The 15,695-nt window shown below is 58.8% G+C and overlaps 1 protein-coding gene across 1 annotated transcript in view; it reads left to right on the plus strand.

Moving 5' to 3' along the window:
* STK32C (serine/threonine kinase 32C) overlaps positions 1 to 15,152 on the plus strand; it is a 32,444-nt gene extending 17,292 nt beyond the window's left edge. The window contains exons 2-12 of the mRNA XM_016204124.2: positions 7,873 to 7,928; positions 8,537 to 8,688; positions 9,237 to 9,410; positions 10,284 to 10,321; positions 10,420 to 10,509; positions 10,820 to 10,923; positions 11,503 to 11,619; positions 12,235 to 12,360; positions 12,439 to 12,570; positions 13,948 to 14,015; positions 14,998 to 15,152. Of these exons, the coding sequence (XP_016059610.2) occupies positions 7,873 to 7,928; positions 8,537 to 8,688; positions 9,237 to 9,410; positions 10,284 to 10,321; positions 10,420 to 10,509; positions 10,820 to 10,923; positions 11,503 to 11,619; positions 12,235 to 12,360; positions 12,439 to 12,570; positions 13,948 to 14,015; positions 14,998 to 15,145 (1,205 nt within the window). The 3' untranslated portion in view covers positions 15,146 to 15,152. The remainder of the gene's footprint in view (positions 1 to 7,872; positions 7,929 to 8,536; positions 8,689 to 9,236; positions 9,411 to 10,283; positions 10,322 to 10,419; positions 10,510 to 10,819; positions 10,924 to 11,502; positions 11,620 to 12,234; positions 12,361 to 12,438; positions 12,571 to 13,947; positions 14,016 to 14,997) is intronic.
* The last annotated feature ends 543 nt before the right edge of the window (positions 15,153 to 15,695 follow it).

The raw sequence follows: 15,695 nt of genomic DNA on the forward strand, positions 1-15,695 counted from the left end.
TCCTACTGCTACAAAACGTCCCAGTGCCTCTTTGGGGTATTTTCCTGTTGGCACATAAATCTGCCTGGTGTTTAATGTCGATACAATATTCCATTTTACGGCTGTAATGGGCTATGTGGCTAGCCCCTTGTACCACATACCTGGGTTGTCTTGGGACTGTTTTGATTTTGAATTGTAAGTTGTGAGTGTCACCGGGTGTTGATGTTGATGAATTTTTGTGTGTGTATCAATTGTGGAGCTTCCCAGCAGTGGCATCATCGCCCTAAAAAGCAGGGCGCCCTGACCGTGGACCACCGGTGCTGACAGCTTCCCAGAGGGCTCGGCCCCACGCCTGCCCAGCCGCCTCCAGCACCGTGTGGAACCAGGCCTTTACTTGGGAAAGTCACACTGGTGTCTCCTTGTTATGTTGACTGACATGTGCGCGTTGGGAGGGAAGTGGGCACAGTGTCACGTCTGATTTACTGTCTCTAGTGATCTGCCCTTTGGGCCTCTGTCTTTTCTATTGGCTTTCTTACTAATTTGTATCGGTTTCTTGGAATTAAAGGAGTTGTACTCTCATTTGTTGTATTTGTTGCAAATGCCTTTTCCCAGATGTAGTATTTTGATTTTTTAAAAATTCGTTTATTTTTCCTCTATGCAAAAGTCTTACGCTTTTTATGTGGTGAGATCTACCCATCTGATAGAGTCCTTTGGTAGCTTCTGAGGTTTGTTTTTAACTTGGAAAGGCCTCTCTCATTCCAGAGTTACAAATAAATTCATCACCCATTTTTTTCCTAGAACTCTTTTGGATTCATTGTATGTGTGAGACCCAAGGGTCCACAGGCCAGCAGGCCACCCAGCTCTCTGTGACCCCTTGGTGCAGTCCAGCAGAGGCTGCAGGCTGGAGGACGGCCTGGTTCTTCAGACTCCGAGGTCTCCCCAGAAGAAGAAACCTGCTCAGATGGCGGGAGAGGCTGGACCCCAATGTCCCCGAAGGTCCAGCAGCCTGTGTGTGTTCCCAGCGAGCCCCCAGCCTGGCCTCCACCCTGCATGGGGAACACTGTGGGCCTGGACTTGAGTTCTGTGACTGTTGCTGTGCTCTGCCTCTGGACGCAGGGTCGGCCCTGGCTTTCTCCCCAGCGACTTTGGGGAGAGCCGAGTAGGCCACCCTGTCCCATCGTCTTGTGGCTTTGTAGCCTGGCCAGGACGCTCATTCAGGAAACCGCAAACCCAAGCTCCCTCGGGAATGCAGATTTCCGGGCAGCTCAGTCCTTCTGACTCCTATTTTTAGAAACATGAAAGAGGGCAGGAGTCTTATGCTCCCCCTCCAAAGAATGCCTTCCCCTAATTCTATTCATTGGCCTGAAAGAGACTCACCGCTTCTCCAGGGTAGTTCAGCCTGTGGAGCTGCAGGAGGGAGCGGGCATCTCCGCTGTTACCCTGGAGACAGGATGTTTGCTCTGCACCGTGGGGACCGGGGGCCCTGTCTGGGTCGCCCAGGAAACCAAGCCAGGAGCAGGAACACTGCGAGCTTTGTGTGTGTGCCATTCTCAGAGACACACAGGACCCCACCTAACTGCCTCGGAACCAGCTCAGGGTGAAGGTCGCCGTCCTGTGCCGGCGATTCCCGGAGGGCTGAGTGTGTAGGCTCCACGAGGCCAACACAAGCCAAGCCCCAAAGGCTCAGCTTTTTGGCACCTCATGACTCTCCTTAAAAATCTCCTCCTTAAATCTTTCCCTGAACATTTTTCCTGCTGTTTTCTAGCGGTACATCTGCCTCCTAATTTCCTGTGAACTGGAAAAATCAGTGACCAGAACACTCTTCATCAAAAAGACTGCCCAGGCTCGCAGAGAAGGGCTGAGCAAGGCCTCGGGCGCTGGCTGGAGCAGCAGCACGGAGTCCTGGCTCAGGGCTGCTCCCGGGTCCCTCCCAGCCTGCGGGCCTGTCGTCTCTGCTTCCCACCCAGAGTGGGAGGCCGGAGCCCCAGGGAGAATGGGGGGGCGGCTGGGATTTCCCTGAAGCCTCTTACTCCACAGGAGTTAGAACAGTGTCCCTTCCTCCCAGGGTGCGGGGGGGAGGGGGGGGCTCTGGTTGGGGGCTGGCGTGTCTCTCGTGGAAGGGTTTGTTGGAGGGACTTCGATGGGGAAGAGACCAGACCGACTGAGCCCGAGAGATGCTGCAGGAAGTGGGGTGGCCTGGAGCCCAGCAATTCAGTTGAAATCTTAGGGTCCCCGTCATGGCTGTCGCCTCTGGCTTTCCTTCCTCTGAGGTGCAGCTGCCCCCTCTCTGCAGCCGATGTCCTCTAGAGACTCAGCCCTGGCCAGCGCTGCGGGGGAGGACATGGCAGCCTTTGTGCGGGTCCCGGCCTGCGGTCGCCCTGAGGAAGAGAGGCCCCATCTGTGAACGCAGGGGACTGGGGATGTCTCAGGGCCCTCCTTGCTCCCGTTTGCTTTTTCCCAAGTTTAGCCACCAGACAGGACAGTGCCTGAGGCATGAGGACTTGGGCGAGGCTCTGTCTGGCAAGGGGCAGGGGACAGGCCGGCTCTGTCGCCAGTGTTGGGCAAATGTCAGCCGGAGGTGCGGCCTCCACAGCCTGGAAAGGGCTTTGTCAACATGCACTTCCTGCAAAGCCAACAGCTGCGTGATTTATTAATCTTTAAATATCGACTTCCCATAAAAACATATGCAAATATCTTTTCAAACAAAAGGTCTGAAATAAAACCACCTGCTCACCATGAGGCAGAATTTAAAATAGTGAGTTTTCCTGAACGCTGCTGCCTGGCTTCTATTTGCCCAAATGCAGGATGGGACTGAGCAGCTGCCCTGTGTGACACAGGCTGCATTGGCTACAGCCGGTCCCCAGGCAGGCAGAACCCCCACCATGTGGGCCGTCCCTCTCCCTCGGGCCCTGGGACCACAGGAGTCCTCTTGTCCCCAGAGTCCCAGCCTGGCAGCATCTGAGAACCCAGGGGTGGTTGGGCTTCTTGCGGCAGGGCAGGCTGTTGTGGGGGGGCAGTGCTGGGTTGTGGGGTCTTAGCCCCACCATGCCTCCTACCTCTGCTCTCCTCGTCCAGCCCTCTCCTGCCTGATGACCCTCAGGGCTGGAGACTGACGCCGCTCTCTCCATGGGTCCATCCTTGATTCCAGCCTAAACATGCTCCCTTATCTTACAAACATTTGGACTCATCCCATGTTCTCAGCATTTCATAGTCTCAGCAATTAAGTAACTGAGGCTTGTGTCCACTCAGGAGTCTGCCCGGGAGGGGGGAGCCCAGCTGGCCTGGAGCTGGGTCAGGGCAGGGCAGCAGGGTTTGCGATTTGCCCGTCGCTCATTCACGCCTCACTTGCTCACGAGCCTGCCCTGGGTGCAGGGAGAGGGCTTGGGGCTGCAGGGGTACTTTGCTGCACCCCCAAATGCCACCACAGTCACCCCAACATGGATCTGCCAGGGACTCCCTTGGAGTCAGACCCTCAGAGCACCTTTCAGGACAGTAGCTTCTCTCTTAATGGGAGGCTGCGCTGTGGGCTAGGCCATCGGTGATCACAGTCAGTGTCGCATTGATTTGTTTGAAAGCCTTGGAAGGCTGAGCAGACAGTAGCTGATATTGGTGAGGCTTCATTGGATACACAGGATGTCAGTGATGGTGAATTCCCCAGGGTGGGTGACTCAGGCTGCCACTCCTCTGCAAGGTGAGGAGAGGGGTGCTCCCAGGTAGAGAGGCGCTTCCAGGTAGGGGATACTCCCAGGTAGAGGGGCACAGTGACAGCCTGGGGCCTGGGAGCTCTTGATTGCTAAGCTGACACATGGGGGAGACACTGTGCACTCTTATTAGCTCAGAAGCAGCCTTGGTGCCTTTGGGGATAAATCAATCCGTCAGCCAGCCAGAGGCCCAATAGGGAGCATATGCAGGGAGGAGGCAGCTCTTAGCAGGGCAGTGGGGGTGATAAGTGGCTGTGAGGCCCCATGCGAGGCCCCATGCTCGCCTCCACACATTTTCCCCAACACCCTTTCTGCTCCCACAGCAGCTTACAGGACTGCCTGAGTCTCACACACACACACACAGATCTGGCTCAGCCGGTAGCAGCCAAAGGCCACATCTCCTCCCACAGCTCAGAAATTGTCGGGATCCCAGCAAAGCGTAAAGGCTGCAGGTGGGATGCGTCTGCCAGGCCTGCAGCTGGGCAGTGAACCCACTCAAACACGAGGACCAGGAAGAGCTGGGCCTCAGCCGGCCGGAGATACTGCATTGATCTGGCTGTTTCCTTAATCACTAATTTATGAACGTTTCCGGCTGTCATTCTGAAACCCCGGAACACAATTCCAGGCTGTTTTAGATGAGACAGGATCTGGGATAAACAGTGGTAGTCTGGGAAGTTGTCACTAAACAGACTTGGGGGTGGTCTCCCAGGGTCTCCCAGAGTCCAGCCTGGGGAGAGGAGGCATCTACGCCTGCTGGCTCCGGGTGCATTCCAGAAGATAGGATTGTTCTAGAACCAAGGCCCCAGAGGCCTCAGCTCTGTCTCTTGCCTGGTGCATGTCCAGGCTGTGTCTATTTCTCAGAACTGACAGGGTGCTGGACTTGCTCCTGCCCTCTGGCTGGACTGTGCTGGGAAGGGGCCTCAGTGGTGCAGGCTCAGGGCTGCCTGGGGGCCCATGGTTGGGGACACAGATAAGCAAGCAGGCATGGGGTGGTGTGATAAGCACTCTGACGGTGCAGGGTGGCCAGGAGGGGAGTGGGTGCAGAAGTGTCCCAGATAGAGGGAACAGCAGGATCCTGCAGGGCAGGGGTGCTGGCCAGGCTGTGATGCCAGCTGAGGACAGAGACCCCTCCCCAGGCTCCTTCTAGCTCAGGTGGCTGGCTGGACCGCTGAGAAGCTGCCCTCCACCTCATGAGACTAAGCCAGGGCGCCAGGGCCCCAGGAGGACTCGGGCACAGATGTCTGTCAACAGGGGCTGGCACCTGCCCTGACTAGGTGACAGGTGCCTGGGTGGGTCTTCCCAGACCGGTGGGCAGCACACATCATGCTCGATGCTCAGCCACCACCAGGTTCCCGCCTCCTAGGGGCTAAATAGTCATAGTCAGAAGCCAGAGGGAACACCTTCTTTCCCACTCTGACACTTGATCTTCCTGCCCAGAGGTCTCAAGACATCCTCAGGGACAAAGGAAACTCTGGGTCAAGGTCCCTGTGAGGGGGTTAAAGTTCAGGAGAACTCCATCCTTTCTCCTGCCCTGAGGGCCCTAAAGTCCTTTACCAAGACTCTGTGGGACTCTCAGCTCAGTTTTCTGACCTGTAAAGTGGGCATGTTCACCCCTCACTGCGTTGCTCTGAGTAGTAAAAGTGATAAGGGCGCTCGGGCTTCTCAGAGTGCCCATTCATGGTGCCTGCCACCGCCACCTGTGGGGTGTTGGCTCCTGGAAGACCCGTAGTCTCGGGGGGCAGGTGGTGAGCAGGTCAGGGCCCCAGTGTGTCTTTGAGGTGACCATCTTTTACCTCCCCCTCTGCGTGCAGGCGTCCTGTTTACACAGGGGGTCTGGTCTGCGTGTCCCAAGGAGGTGGCGTGGGCCCTGTGTTGCCTGCAAGGAGCCCGGGCAGGACCTAGAACAAGATCAGCAGAGGGCAGGCCAGAGCCAGGCGATGACTTTCTTCCAGAGTTTCCAGGGTCATTGGATGTATGACAGAATCCAACCAACTTCGCCATTGGATTTACCATTACAGCTTTCTCCTGGGCACGAAGGGAGGGTTCTCCCCAGGATGCTCCCCTAGATGACCAGGGGAGGCAGGCTGCGTGGGAAAGGTTGGGCGGGTTCGGGTCCAGCCTTGCCCAGGGCTTGCCCTGTGGCAGTGGGCGGCTCACCTTCCCCGCGGCTCCTGCGGACTTTCTGGGGCACCCACTTCCCAGGCCCCGAAGGCATGAAGACCTGGGAGGAGAGGTCAGGAGCAGGGTGGCCCTCCAGGGCTGCGGGGGAAGCCCTCATTGTGTCACCAGTAACAATAGCGGTGACTCATGGCTCCGCAGCAGCCCTATTTTTACTCTCCCAGGGCCCACCTTCCCTCTTGCTGTCCTTGGGGGCAACTTGTCTGTTTTGAGAAGAGCCTGGCTTGTGAAAGGACTGCTCTGCCCCAACCTCCCTGGGGCTCAGGGCTTTACCCCTGGGGCTCAGAGCTGTCCCGAGCCCCGGATGCTGAATTCCAGTGGGTCAGGGCTCGAGGAAGAGCACATCATAGCTCTATTTTTCAGGAAAAAGTGCTCAAACCTTACAGACATTTTCCCTGAAATTTGTGGTAACTGTAACAGCAGCGTTGAGGTCCTGCAGACATCCTGCTTCGCCTGCTCCTTGCTCCCTCCAGCCTACCTTCGTACCTGAGCCTGAAAACATCCTTCCTGAGCCTGCAGGACCATGATGCAGTCCACGTAGAGCCAAATGCGACAGGGCCAGGGCTCCTGTGTCACAATAGGACCGTTCACGGCACGGTCTCCAGGAAACCAGGAAGGGTCTGCATCAGCCTCCCTGGGACTGAGGCCATGGGAGCCTTGACAGCACCTAGAAATTGCTCCCTGGCTTTTCCTGGGAGCTGGCTGCTGGAATTGGGTGACACAATCCAGAACATCATTAGATGTCCCCTTGGGGGCTCTGTCTGGGCTTTGGGCTGAGCGCTCAGACAAGTCGTGAGGAGGTGGTTCCGGGATCTCGGGGCTCAGTTCAGTGACCCAGAATAAGCAGCAGCCCTTGGAAGGATGTGGCCTTGGAAGGATGTGGCCTGGGCTCTGCAAGGCCAGGCAGTGGGGACGGTTTGTGTGTGTCAACCCTGGGGAAAGAAAACCCATTGTCAGTCGGCTGCATTAGGATGACCTATTTTCATTTCAACACTGTGCTTCCAACTCTGCAAAATAAAAGCCTCCTGAAAGAATAATTATTCTTAAACCGCTGGTTTTAAATATTTATGTGCACCAAGGGGAGCCTGTGGCAGCACCCAGAAGGCTGCGCAGCAGCAGGGTCCACGGAGGCTGAGCTCGGGCTGTGCCATCTTCCTGCGGGTGGGACACACAGACTGACAGGCTTCCTGCAGCTCCTGGCTCCTGGCAGAGATGCAGGGATCTTGGGGGGGGGGGGACATTGGGTTGAATTACCATTTCCTTTCACCTACCCTGCAATTTTGGAGGTGTCCAACACAGGGGAGCGTGCACCTGCAGCGTTATACAGCAGAAGTCACACTTAAGAATGCGGCAGCCCTGCAGAGCCACTTCACCCCCGAAAGTCAGCCGTGGCTCTGGCTGGAGGCTGACCTCAGGCATCTGTGCAAAGCGGGGGGCCTGAGCCAAGGCAGAGGGGTGGGTCCTGTGGGCTGTGCAGGCCCCTCTTCCTGGGCTCATTGGAAGGCAGTAATTTCCAAGGACCCCTTTCTCCGGGAGGGGCTCATTGTCCAATTCTGTCCAAAAAGGCAACAGAAATAAGAACTCATGCTGTTTCTCACAGGCTCTGTGGACCACCCCTTGGAGAGGCAGTTTCCAGCGATTAATCATGAGGCAGGGGCAGGATCCCCTCAAGAACATCCAGTGACCCCTCAGGGCAAATAACCCCCCCCCCAAGAGACTCGGCAGGAGGGTGGGAGCCCTGCCTTCGAGGTTCTGGGTGGCCCTGAGAGTCCCAGTACCTCCTATTCTATTTGTGGGTCTTTGTTGGTTGGGGGTAACCTTCATGGAGGTCCCCTGGACACCTGGGACTGAAGCTGAGGGCTCCACTCATGTCATTCTGTCTGTCGATGGGGGTGAACTGGGCTCTGCAGGGGGCTCCCTGCAGCGGTGGGGGGACGTCGGTGCAGCTCTGCCGGGGGCTGGAGCACTGGGCCTTCTTGTCTCCTCACCTGGTGTCCCTCTGTTTTTTCTACAGTGAACTTTGACCACTTCCAGATCCTGCGGGCCATCGGGAAGGGCAGCTTCGGCAAGGTAAGGCAGGGCCTTTGAGGGGCAGGTTGCTGGATGTTAAGGTTGTTGGGAAGTCTCATTATAAATAACACTGATAAACTCTTCGGATGAAAGTACCTTCGTTTCCCAGGACGCTCTGCTAGGCAAGGGCCGGTGGGTTTCACCAAAGAGTCAGATCCAGCAGGTTTGGCTGGAGACAGTGATGCCCATTGAGATGTCCAGTCAGTTCCAGGCCTCCTGCCTTTGGGTGAGGCACCTGGGACCTCGAGTTCCAGAATCTTCCACCTCTCCTGGCCCCTGCGCCTTGAAGACTTGGAGACTGAAGGCTATGGAGACCCTTAGAAATGGCTCTGGGTTACCTGTCCTTATGAGGTCTCTCTGCCACCTGAATGGGGCACACAGCTGGCTGTGCAGCCCAGGTCCTGGCTGATGTGGGGCGTCGGCACCAGTGCAGGCCTATGGGCGCCTGACCACCATGCTCTGGGCTGGGTCTTGCCTGCGCTAGGAAGGTGCCTGTGCACAGGAGACGTGTCCCTCCAAAGATTTACATCCAGTCACTTCGAAGTCAAGCCTGTGGCGGCTGGAATGGGAGCTGGGGTGGCCGTGCTGACGCGCCCTGTGGCCTCCAGGTGTGCATCGTGCAGAAGCGAGACACGGAGAAGATGTACGCCATGAAGTACATGAGCAAGCAGCAGTGCATCGAGCGGGATGAGGTCCGCAACGTGTTCCGGGAGCTGGAGATCCTGCAGGAGATTGAGCACGTCTTCCTGGTGAACCTCTGGTGAGCCCGCCCTGCGCCCCGCAGCAGACGCCCCTGGACCTGCCCCTCTCCTGCCCTGGGTGCCTCCCACTGCTCCCTGCTCGCCTGACCCTGGGACACCTGGCACCCACCTCCCGTCCTCTCCCTGTCCACTCACAGTCCCCTTTCCCAGGTGTCCACTGCACCCTCCCAGAAGCCTAGGCTCTCCCACAAAAGAGGCCTGTGACCCATGGAGTTTCTGGCAAAAAGTCAATGGGGGAGAGTTTGGGGGCCTGACTGAGTTTCTTCCACAAAATGAGCCCCAAAACCAGCCCCAGGAGGTGGGGACCTGCAGGCCACAGGGAGTCACCCTCCTTCCCTGGGAGTGCTCCTGAATCCCCCAACAGCCTCTTCTTGGGGGGGTCTGTGCTCCCTAATGTGTTCACAGATGGGGCATGGTTCCTGAGGGCCCTGGGCAGCCGGGCTGCTCACAGAGCTGGAGAGAGGGGACCCTGCTCCTATGGAGTGCGGGTGGGTTGGGGGATGACCCCCAGCCATGCATGTGCTGGGTCCTCCCCCCGCGCCCTCAGGTACTCCTTCCAGGACGAAGAGGACATGTTTATGGTGGTGGACCTGCTGCTGGGCGGGGACCTGCGCTACCACCTGCAGCAGAATGTCCAGTTCTCCGAGGACACCGTGAGGCTGTACATCTGCGAGATGGCGCTGGCCCTCGACTACCTGCGCAGCCAGCATATCATCCACAGGTGTGTGCAGGGACACTCCGCCGGCAGGGTGCCACCCTCCAGAAGACCCTGACAGCTCCTTTCTGCTCTGCCCGCCCCACACTTGCCCGCAGGCCTGCCCCCAGGTGTGGCTCCAAGGCCAGCCCCACAGCTGCATCTCTGATGTCCACCTGGGGGTGGATCCTACGCCAGCAGCCCCAGCTGGGCTGGGCACACAGAGCCCTTGGATCCCTGGATTCCGGGGCCTGGCTGCATTGGGGTGGCATTCACCTGTTCTGCTTAACTGCAGGATCCCATTTGTCCATCTGCCATGTCTCTGGGGAATTCAAACTAATGTTAACATTAGCTTAAAGCAGATGAAATTGAGGAGATGAAACTGCATTCACAGGACAAAAAAGAAAACCCCCACTATGTGGTTTATTATAAAGTCAAACAGCTGTGATTTCAGCACTTCTGCCCGGGGGGACCCTGGTCATGATTCAGACAGCAAACATTTAGTAAGTGCCTGGAGGTCAGGTCTGCCAAGGCCCCAGCCCACAGTTCTGTGTAGCTCAGGGCTCTGGGAGAGGGTGTGCCTGGGGAGTCAGGGCTCCCAGGTCCTGCTTCTGTCCTCTAGAGGCCTTGGCTCCCTCTGTGTCCAGGGATGGGCTTTTCCCTGCTGTCTGGTCCAGAAGGTGGGGCTGGAGACGGCTTCCCAAGGACCAGGATGGCCGGTCTGCCCGGCTCTGTCTGAATGTTGCCAGGTGGGGAGGGGGCTTTAGGCCCTCGAGTCTTACTATCTTGCGCCTCTTGGGCCTCTGCCGGCTGGAGGTCCCTCAGGGGAGCCCCCAGCCCTGCCAGGGGTTACAGGCAGGAGCAGGAAGGATTTCTCCCCACTTTCTGCTCTTTCTGCAGAGACGTCAAGCCCGACAACATTCTGCTGGATGAGCAAGGTGAGCAGGAGCTTGAGGCCAGCGAGGGCAGGAGCACCCCTGTCCTCAGGACGCATCTCTGGCCCTTTGGACAGCCTCGCCGTGCTCTCTCCTCGCAGGACACGCGCACCTGACCGACTTCAACATCGCCACCATTATAAAGGACGGGGAGAGGGCGACCGCGCTAGCCGGGACCAAGCCGTACATGGGTGAGCGTGGCCCCGCGCCCACCTGCCAGCCCACCGCCTCCCAGTCGGCTGTGGCTGGTGGGGCAGGTCACTTCCCTACGGGCACACAGCAGTCAGTGTACACAACAGCTGTGTCTGACTGGTGCAGAAGACGAAGTGACCTACTAAGTGACCAGGCTGTGGGACCTGGTGGTCTGTGGGGAAGGATGACAGCTGAGGGTGGCCTCTAGGTCAGCTCTGGTGGCAGCCTGGTCTCAGTCTCCATCTTAAGGTGCCAGTGCTAGGGCCCATGGGTCAGAGATGCTCAGCATCTCCTTCCCTTTCTGGAAAGCTCCGGAGATCTTCCAGTCTTTCGTCAACGGTGGGACCGGCTACTCCTTCGAGGTGGACTGGTGGTCGGTGGGGGTGATGGCCTACGAGCTGCTGCGTGGATGGGTATGAAGCTCCTCAGCCTGCAGGCTCAGCCCCAGACCCCAAGCTGCCTGCACCCTCACCCCCAGGGGTGGCCCAGGTGCCCTGGGAGGGACTCGGCTGCCCCACCCCAGGTGCTCAGGGACACCTGTGCTCTCTTTCCATCAGCGAGGACACAGCTTTTAGCCACCCATGCTCTCTGGGTGGGTGCACAATGCCTGAGCGAGTACGGGAGGGGAGTCGCTGGGGTTTCCGGCCGGTGGGGGGGCCTGTGCACTGGCCTCCGGGAATTGGGCCTGGAACTGCCCTTCCCCGCCCCCTGGTAGGAGATGTGCTTCCCCGGAGGGAGGCAGCCCCTCCCAGCCCTCCAGGGCCCACCCACCTGGCCAGGCCCTGGGGCTGGATGTGCTTCCTTCTGGGCCTGATCAGTGGCCTCTTCTGGTCAGTTCCTTGGTGGAGATGTGGCCTGGCCCAGGCACCTGCTTCTCCTCTGGCTGTTCCTGGGAGGGGCAGTGGTCAGGCTGTGCCTGCGTCGGGGTGGGTGCTGCCGGGTGCTCCAGGTCACCTGTGAGGCACTGGTACAGTGCCGCCTCCTTTGCCCAGAGGCCCTACGACATCCACTCGAGCGACGCCATGGAGTCCCTGGTGCAGCTGTTCAGCACTGTGAGTGTCCAGTACGTCCCCTCCTGGTCCAAGGAAATGGTGGCCCTGCTGCGGAAGGTGAGCCCCTCCCAGAGCGCAGGGCCACCAGGCACACGGGCTGAGCTGAGCCTCCTGTCCCAAGGGTGTGTGGTGTGGAGACTTTTGACCCTGGAGTTGTAGCCAGGCAGCCAGAGGCCTCTCTGGGTCCCTAATGGAGCCTGTTCACCCAGCTTTTGCCCCACAGAACTCTTCCCATAACCTGCCCAGGTGGTTGACAGGTGGGACCTTGGCCCCCAGAAGCTCAGGTGGGGAGTGGGGATGATCCTTGTGCCAAGCCCCAGGCCTGGTGAAGCCTAGTATGGCCACCACCGCCCCCCCCCAACCTCATGGGACTGGGATGGTGGTAGTTACTGTCTCCCGGCTGCCCTTCAGTTAGCCAGGCCCAGGTCGCCACCTGCTGGCGAATCTCAGCAGAACATCCCTGCAGGCGCCACATGTCCTTGGCCTTGGCCACATTACCGCGCTGCCCAGGTGGCTTGCCTGACCCTTGAGACCCTGAATTTCCAAACCTTGGGTCTTCTGGTGAGACCTGCCCGGGTGCCCTGGCCTGGGCAGGCTCTTCCCCCAGCGAGTGCTGGGCCTGGTCCCCCAGGGCTTCGGGCCGGGCACCGTCTGACATGGGCCTTGTTCCAGCTCCTCACTGTGAACCCCAAGCACCGTGTCTCCAGCCTCCAGGACATGAAGGTGACCCCGTCACTGGCCAATGTGCTGTGGGACGACCTGAGCAAGAAGAAGGTGGAGCCAGGTTTTGTACCCAACGTAAGCCTGCAGGACGGCCGGCCTGGGCAGGGGCTCCAGGGTGGCACCGGATGAGCTCACCTCCCTGTCTCTTCACAGAAAGGTCGCCTGCACTGCGACCCCACCTTCGAGCTGGAGGAGATGATCCTGGAGTCCAGGCCACTGCACAAGAAGAAGAAGCGGCTGGCCAAGAACAGGTCCCGGGACAGCAGCAGGGACAGTCCCCAGTCTGTGAGTGCGGGGCTTGGGGAGTCGGGGTCCTCTCCACTGCGTCACAGCATCCCGACAGACCCGGGCAAGTCTCCACCTTGAACATCCTGCAGATGGTCCTCCAAAGTCCTGCGACCTTCCTCCCACCTTTTCCACCCCAGCCCCATCTGCTCCCGAGTCCTGCAGCTTCTCTGAGCCCCTCACTTCCTCTCTGAGCCCCTCACTTCCCCACTGAGCCCCTCACTTCCTCTCTGAGCCCCTCACTTCCCCACTGAGCCCCTCACTTCCTTTCTGAGCCTCTCACTTCCTTCTTTGAGTGGAATGAGAACCGACTCCCAGGCTCTTCCCAGGGAACTAGACCCCAAGTCTCCTTGTCCAGCGTATGGCCTGTGCCCCACCCCCATCCACAGCCTCCCAGCCACGCCCAGCATCTCAGCCCCGCAGGCTCAAAACCGCCCCCTCCGCCATGCTGTCAGTGACGGGCTGTTGTTCTGAAGCTCGGAGGGGAGGCAGAGGCACATCCTGAGGGGCGAAGACTGTCTTCCAAGGCCCCTGCGTGGTTGCAGCCCCGGGGGCGGGGGGGTTGCTGCTCTTCTCCTGCAGGGGTGGACCCCTAATGCAGGTGCACCCACTGAGCCGGCTCCTCCCAGGTGCCTGAGCCCAGGGCCTTCCCTATCAGGGCCTCGGCTGTGATGCAGGACTTCCCAGGCCTGGTGGTCCAGCCTTCTCTGAAATCATGCTGCTCTCACAGTGACCCACGGCTGTCGCTTGTTCATGCATCCCCAGTGCCCAGCAATGACCAAGCAGACCCACGTCCATATGACTACTTCCCCATCTGTCCCCAATGCCAGAGCTGCTGGGGTGGCCAGCATGCCCTTTCCCTGGAACCCTCCCAACTCACATTCAACATGGCACCAGTGATGGGTTCCTTGTTTATCTGGCCAGTGTGGGACCCAACTCAGGTCCTGTCCTGAGATTCTGCTTCTTGGGGCAGCCCTTGTGACAACCATCTTAGCGCAGGTTCTCCCGAAGCAGACCCTGGGATGGGATTCTGTGCACAAGTGATAAGTGGCCTGGAGGACCCGGTAGGAAGTGGGCGAGGGGAGGGAGCCAAGCCAGGTGTGGTCTCCCACTAAGTCTGGTCACATGGATACTGCCTTCCATGTCAGCATCCACCCTGAGACAGAGCTGGGCTTCTGTACAGAAAATCCTTCGGTTGCTGGCTAAGAGTCAAGTGGGAGGTGCAAATTCCCAGGTGCTCTGGCTGCCTAGGGGCATAGTTCAGACTTTGGATGAAAGGCACAGGGACAGACCACAAGACAAGCAGACCAGGGTGGAAGGGACCCCACCTGAGGGGATGTGAGGGAACCTGATGACATCCAGTATTTATTCTAACAGGAGAATGACTACCTTCAGGACTGCCTTGATGCGATCCAGCAAGACTTTGTGATTTTTAACAGAGAAAAGTGAGTGTGTATATGTGTGTGTGTGTGGGGGCGGTGATGGGGGCAGAGAGGAGTTTGGGGAAATGGGCCAGGGTTTTCTTGGCCACACAAGTCTTGAGCCTAGCAGCCACAAGGCATCAGTGGGCCTGGGAAGCCTGGCCCCATCCTCCTGGGAGGTCCAAGCATTGGCCCTGGGTGGGGGTGGGGGAGGTCCATGCAGGAGGGACTCCTCTAGAACTTTCAGTCCTAAACTGGGGTCAATGGCCAGAATCTCCTGGGAGACAGACACTCAGTGGACTTCCCAAATGAGGGCCGGTGGCTCCTGCACGGCTTCTGCACATCAGCTGCCTCCCTCAGTCAGTCATTCACTCATTCAGCAAACATTTCCTGAGTGCCAGGGACTGTGGGACAGAAAGGCCATAGCTGGCTGGCAGGGAAATACAGTAGGCCACAAATAGCTGGCCCAGGAGAAGGAGTGGCAGGGTGAGGCACAGAGGGCTTCCTGGAGGAAGTGGCTCTCAGCTCTGGCCAGGAAGGTGAGCAGGATTGTTCAGTGCTCTGAGCTACTTCAGTGACCAGGATGACATGTGGGCACTGGTGTAGGACACTGACCACCATCCTGGAGGTTAGAGGCCTGGGTAAGAATGGGACTTGGCCAAGCTCTTTGAAAAGCCCGAAATTGTTGATCCCAGAACTTACACTTAAATGAGGCCTCCTTTTAGCTTCTGGTTGGAAATGAACTGAGACCCACCAGCCTTGCTGCTCCCAGCCCCATGGCCCATAGTCAGAGAGTACTACTGGGCTGAGTGCCCCCAACCCACCTGGCCTGTGACCTGCCCCACAGCCATCAGCTCCCTACCAGGTCAGCCTGTCCAGGAGATTCCCTGGCACCTGGTGCACATTCGGGGACCCCTGAGCCAGGGACACATTCTGGAGTGCTCAGACAGCTGGCCCTGGGCTGCTGGTGAGGCTGCACGAAGCCCTCCCTGTGCTTCCCCACCAGGCTGAAGAGGAGCCAGGACCTGGCGAGGGAGGCCCTGCCCACGCCCGAGGCCCTGCCTGTGGATGGTGAGGCCTTGGCTGATGGTGAGGCGGCGAGCCCGGCCCTGCCCGGGTGCGGCTCCATCTGCCCCTCAGCGGGGAGCAGCTAGGAGCCCGCTGCCCTGAGGGGTAACTCAGGCTGCACTGGGAACTCAAGTCCGCAGGAGGGACAGGGCGACCGGGAGGAGGCCAAGTGTCAGCGTTCCCACTGAGCAGCCCCGCTCGTCCAAGCACAGGCCCAGGCTGGCGGAGTGCTGTTGCCTTGGCCCATTTCCAGCCAAACCACCGAGCTGCCATTGGGCTCTTGGAGGGACATGGTGACAAGAGGCTGTCAGTGCAGCCGAGTGGTGGACCAGGAGTGCAGGACCACCTGGGATGCTCTGATCACTACCTGATGGTCCTGGTGGCCGCCTGACCCACTCACTGGGAGGTCACAGAGGCCAGGCCGCACGGTGGGACAGGCGCTCTCGCCTCTCACCACCTCTTGGCTGTACATAGGCCTGGTCGCCCGGCCCTGCCATCTGTGAGCCTGCTACCCGGAGCTTGAGGGTGGCCCAGGATCCACAGTTCTTGTACATCAAGGGGGAGGATTGTGGGTGGGAAGGTGAGGATGTTTTATAAATACAAACTGTTCTGGCACTTTCTGCGGTGTTTCTGTAT

The sequence above is a fragment of the Miniopterus natalensis genome, chromosome 14 (assembly GCF_054644295.1).
Source record: "Miniopterus natalensis isolate mMinNat1 chromosome 14, mMinNat1.hap1, whole genome shotgun sequence".
Classification (NCBI taxonomy): domain Eukaryota; kingdom Metazoa; phylum Chordata; class Mammalia; order Chiroptera; family Miniopteridae; genus Miniopterus; species Miniopterus natalensis.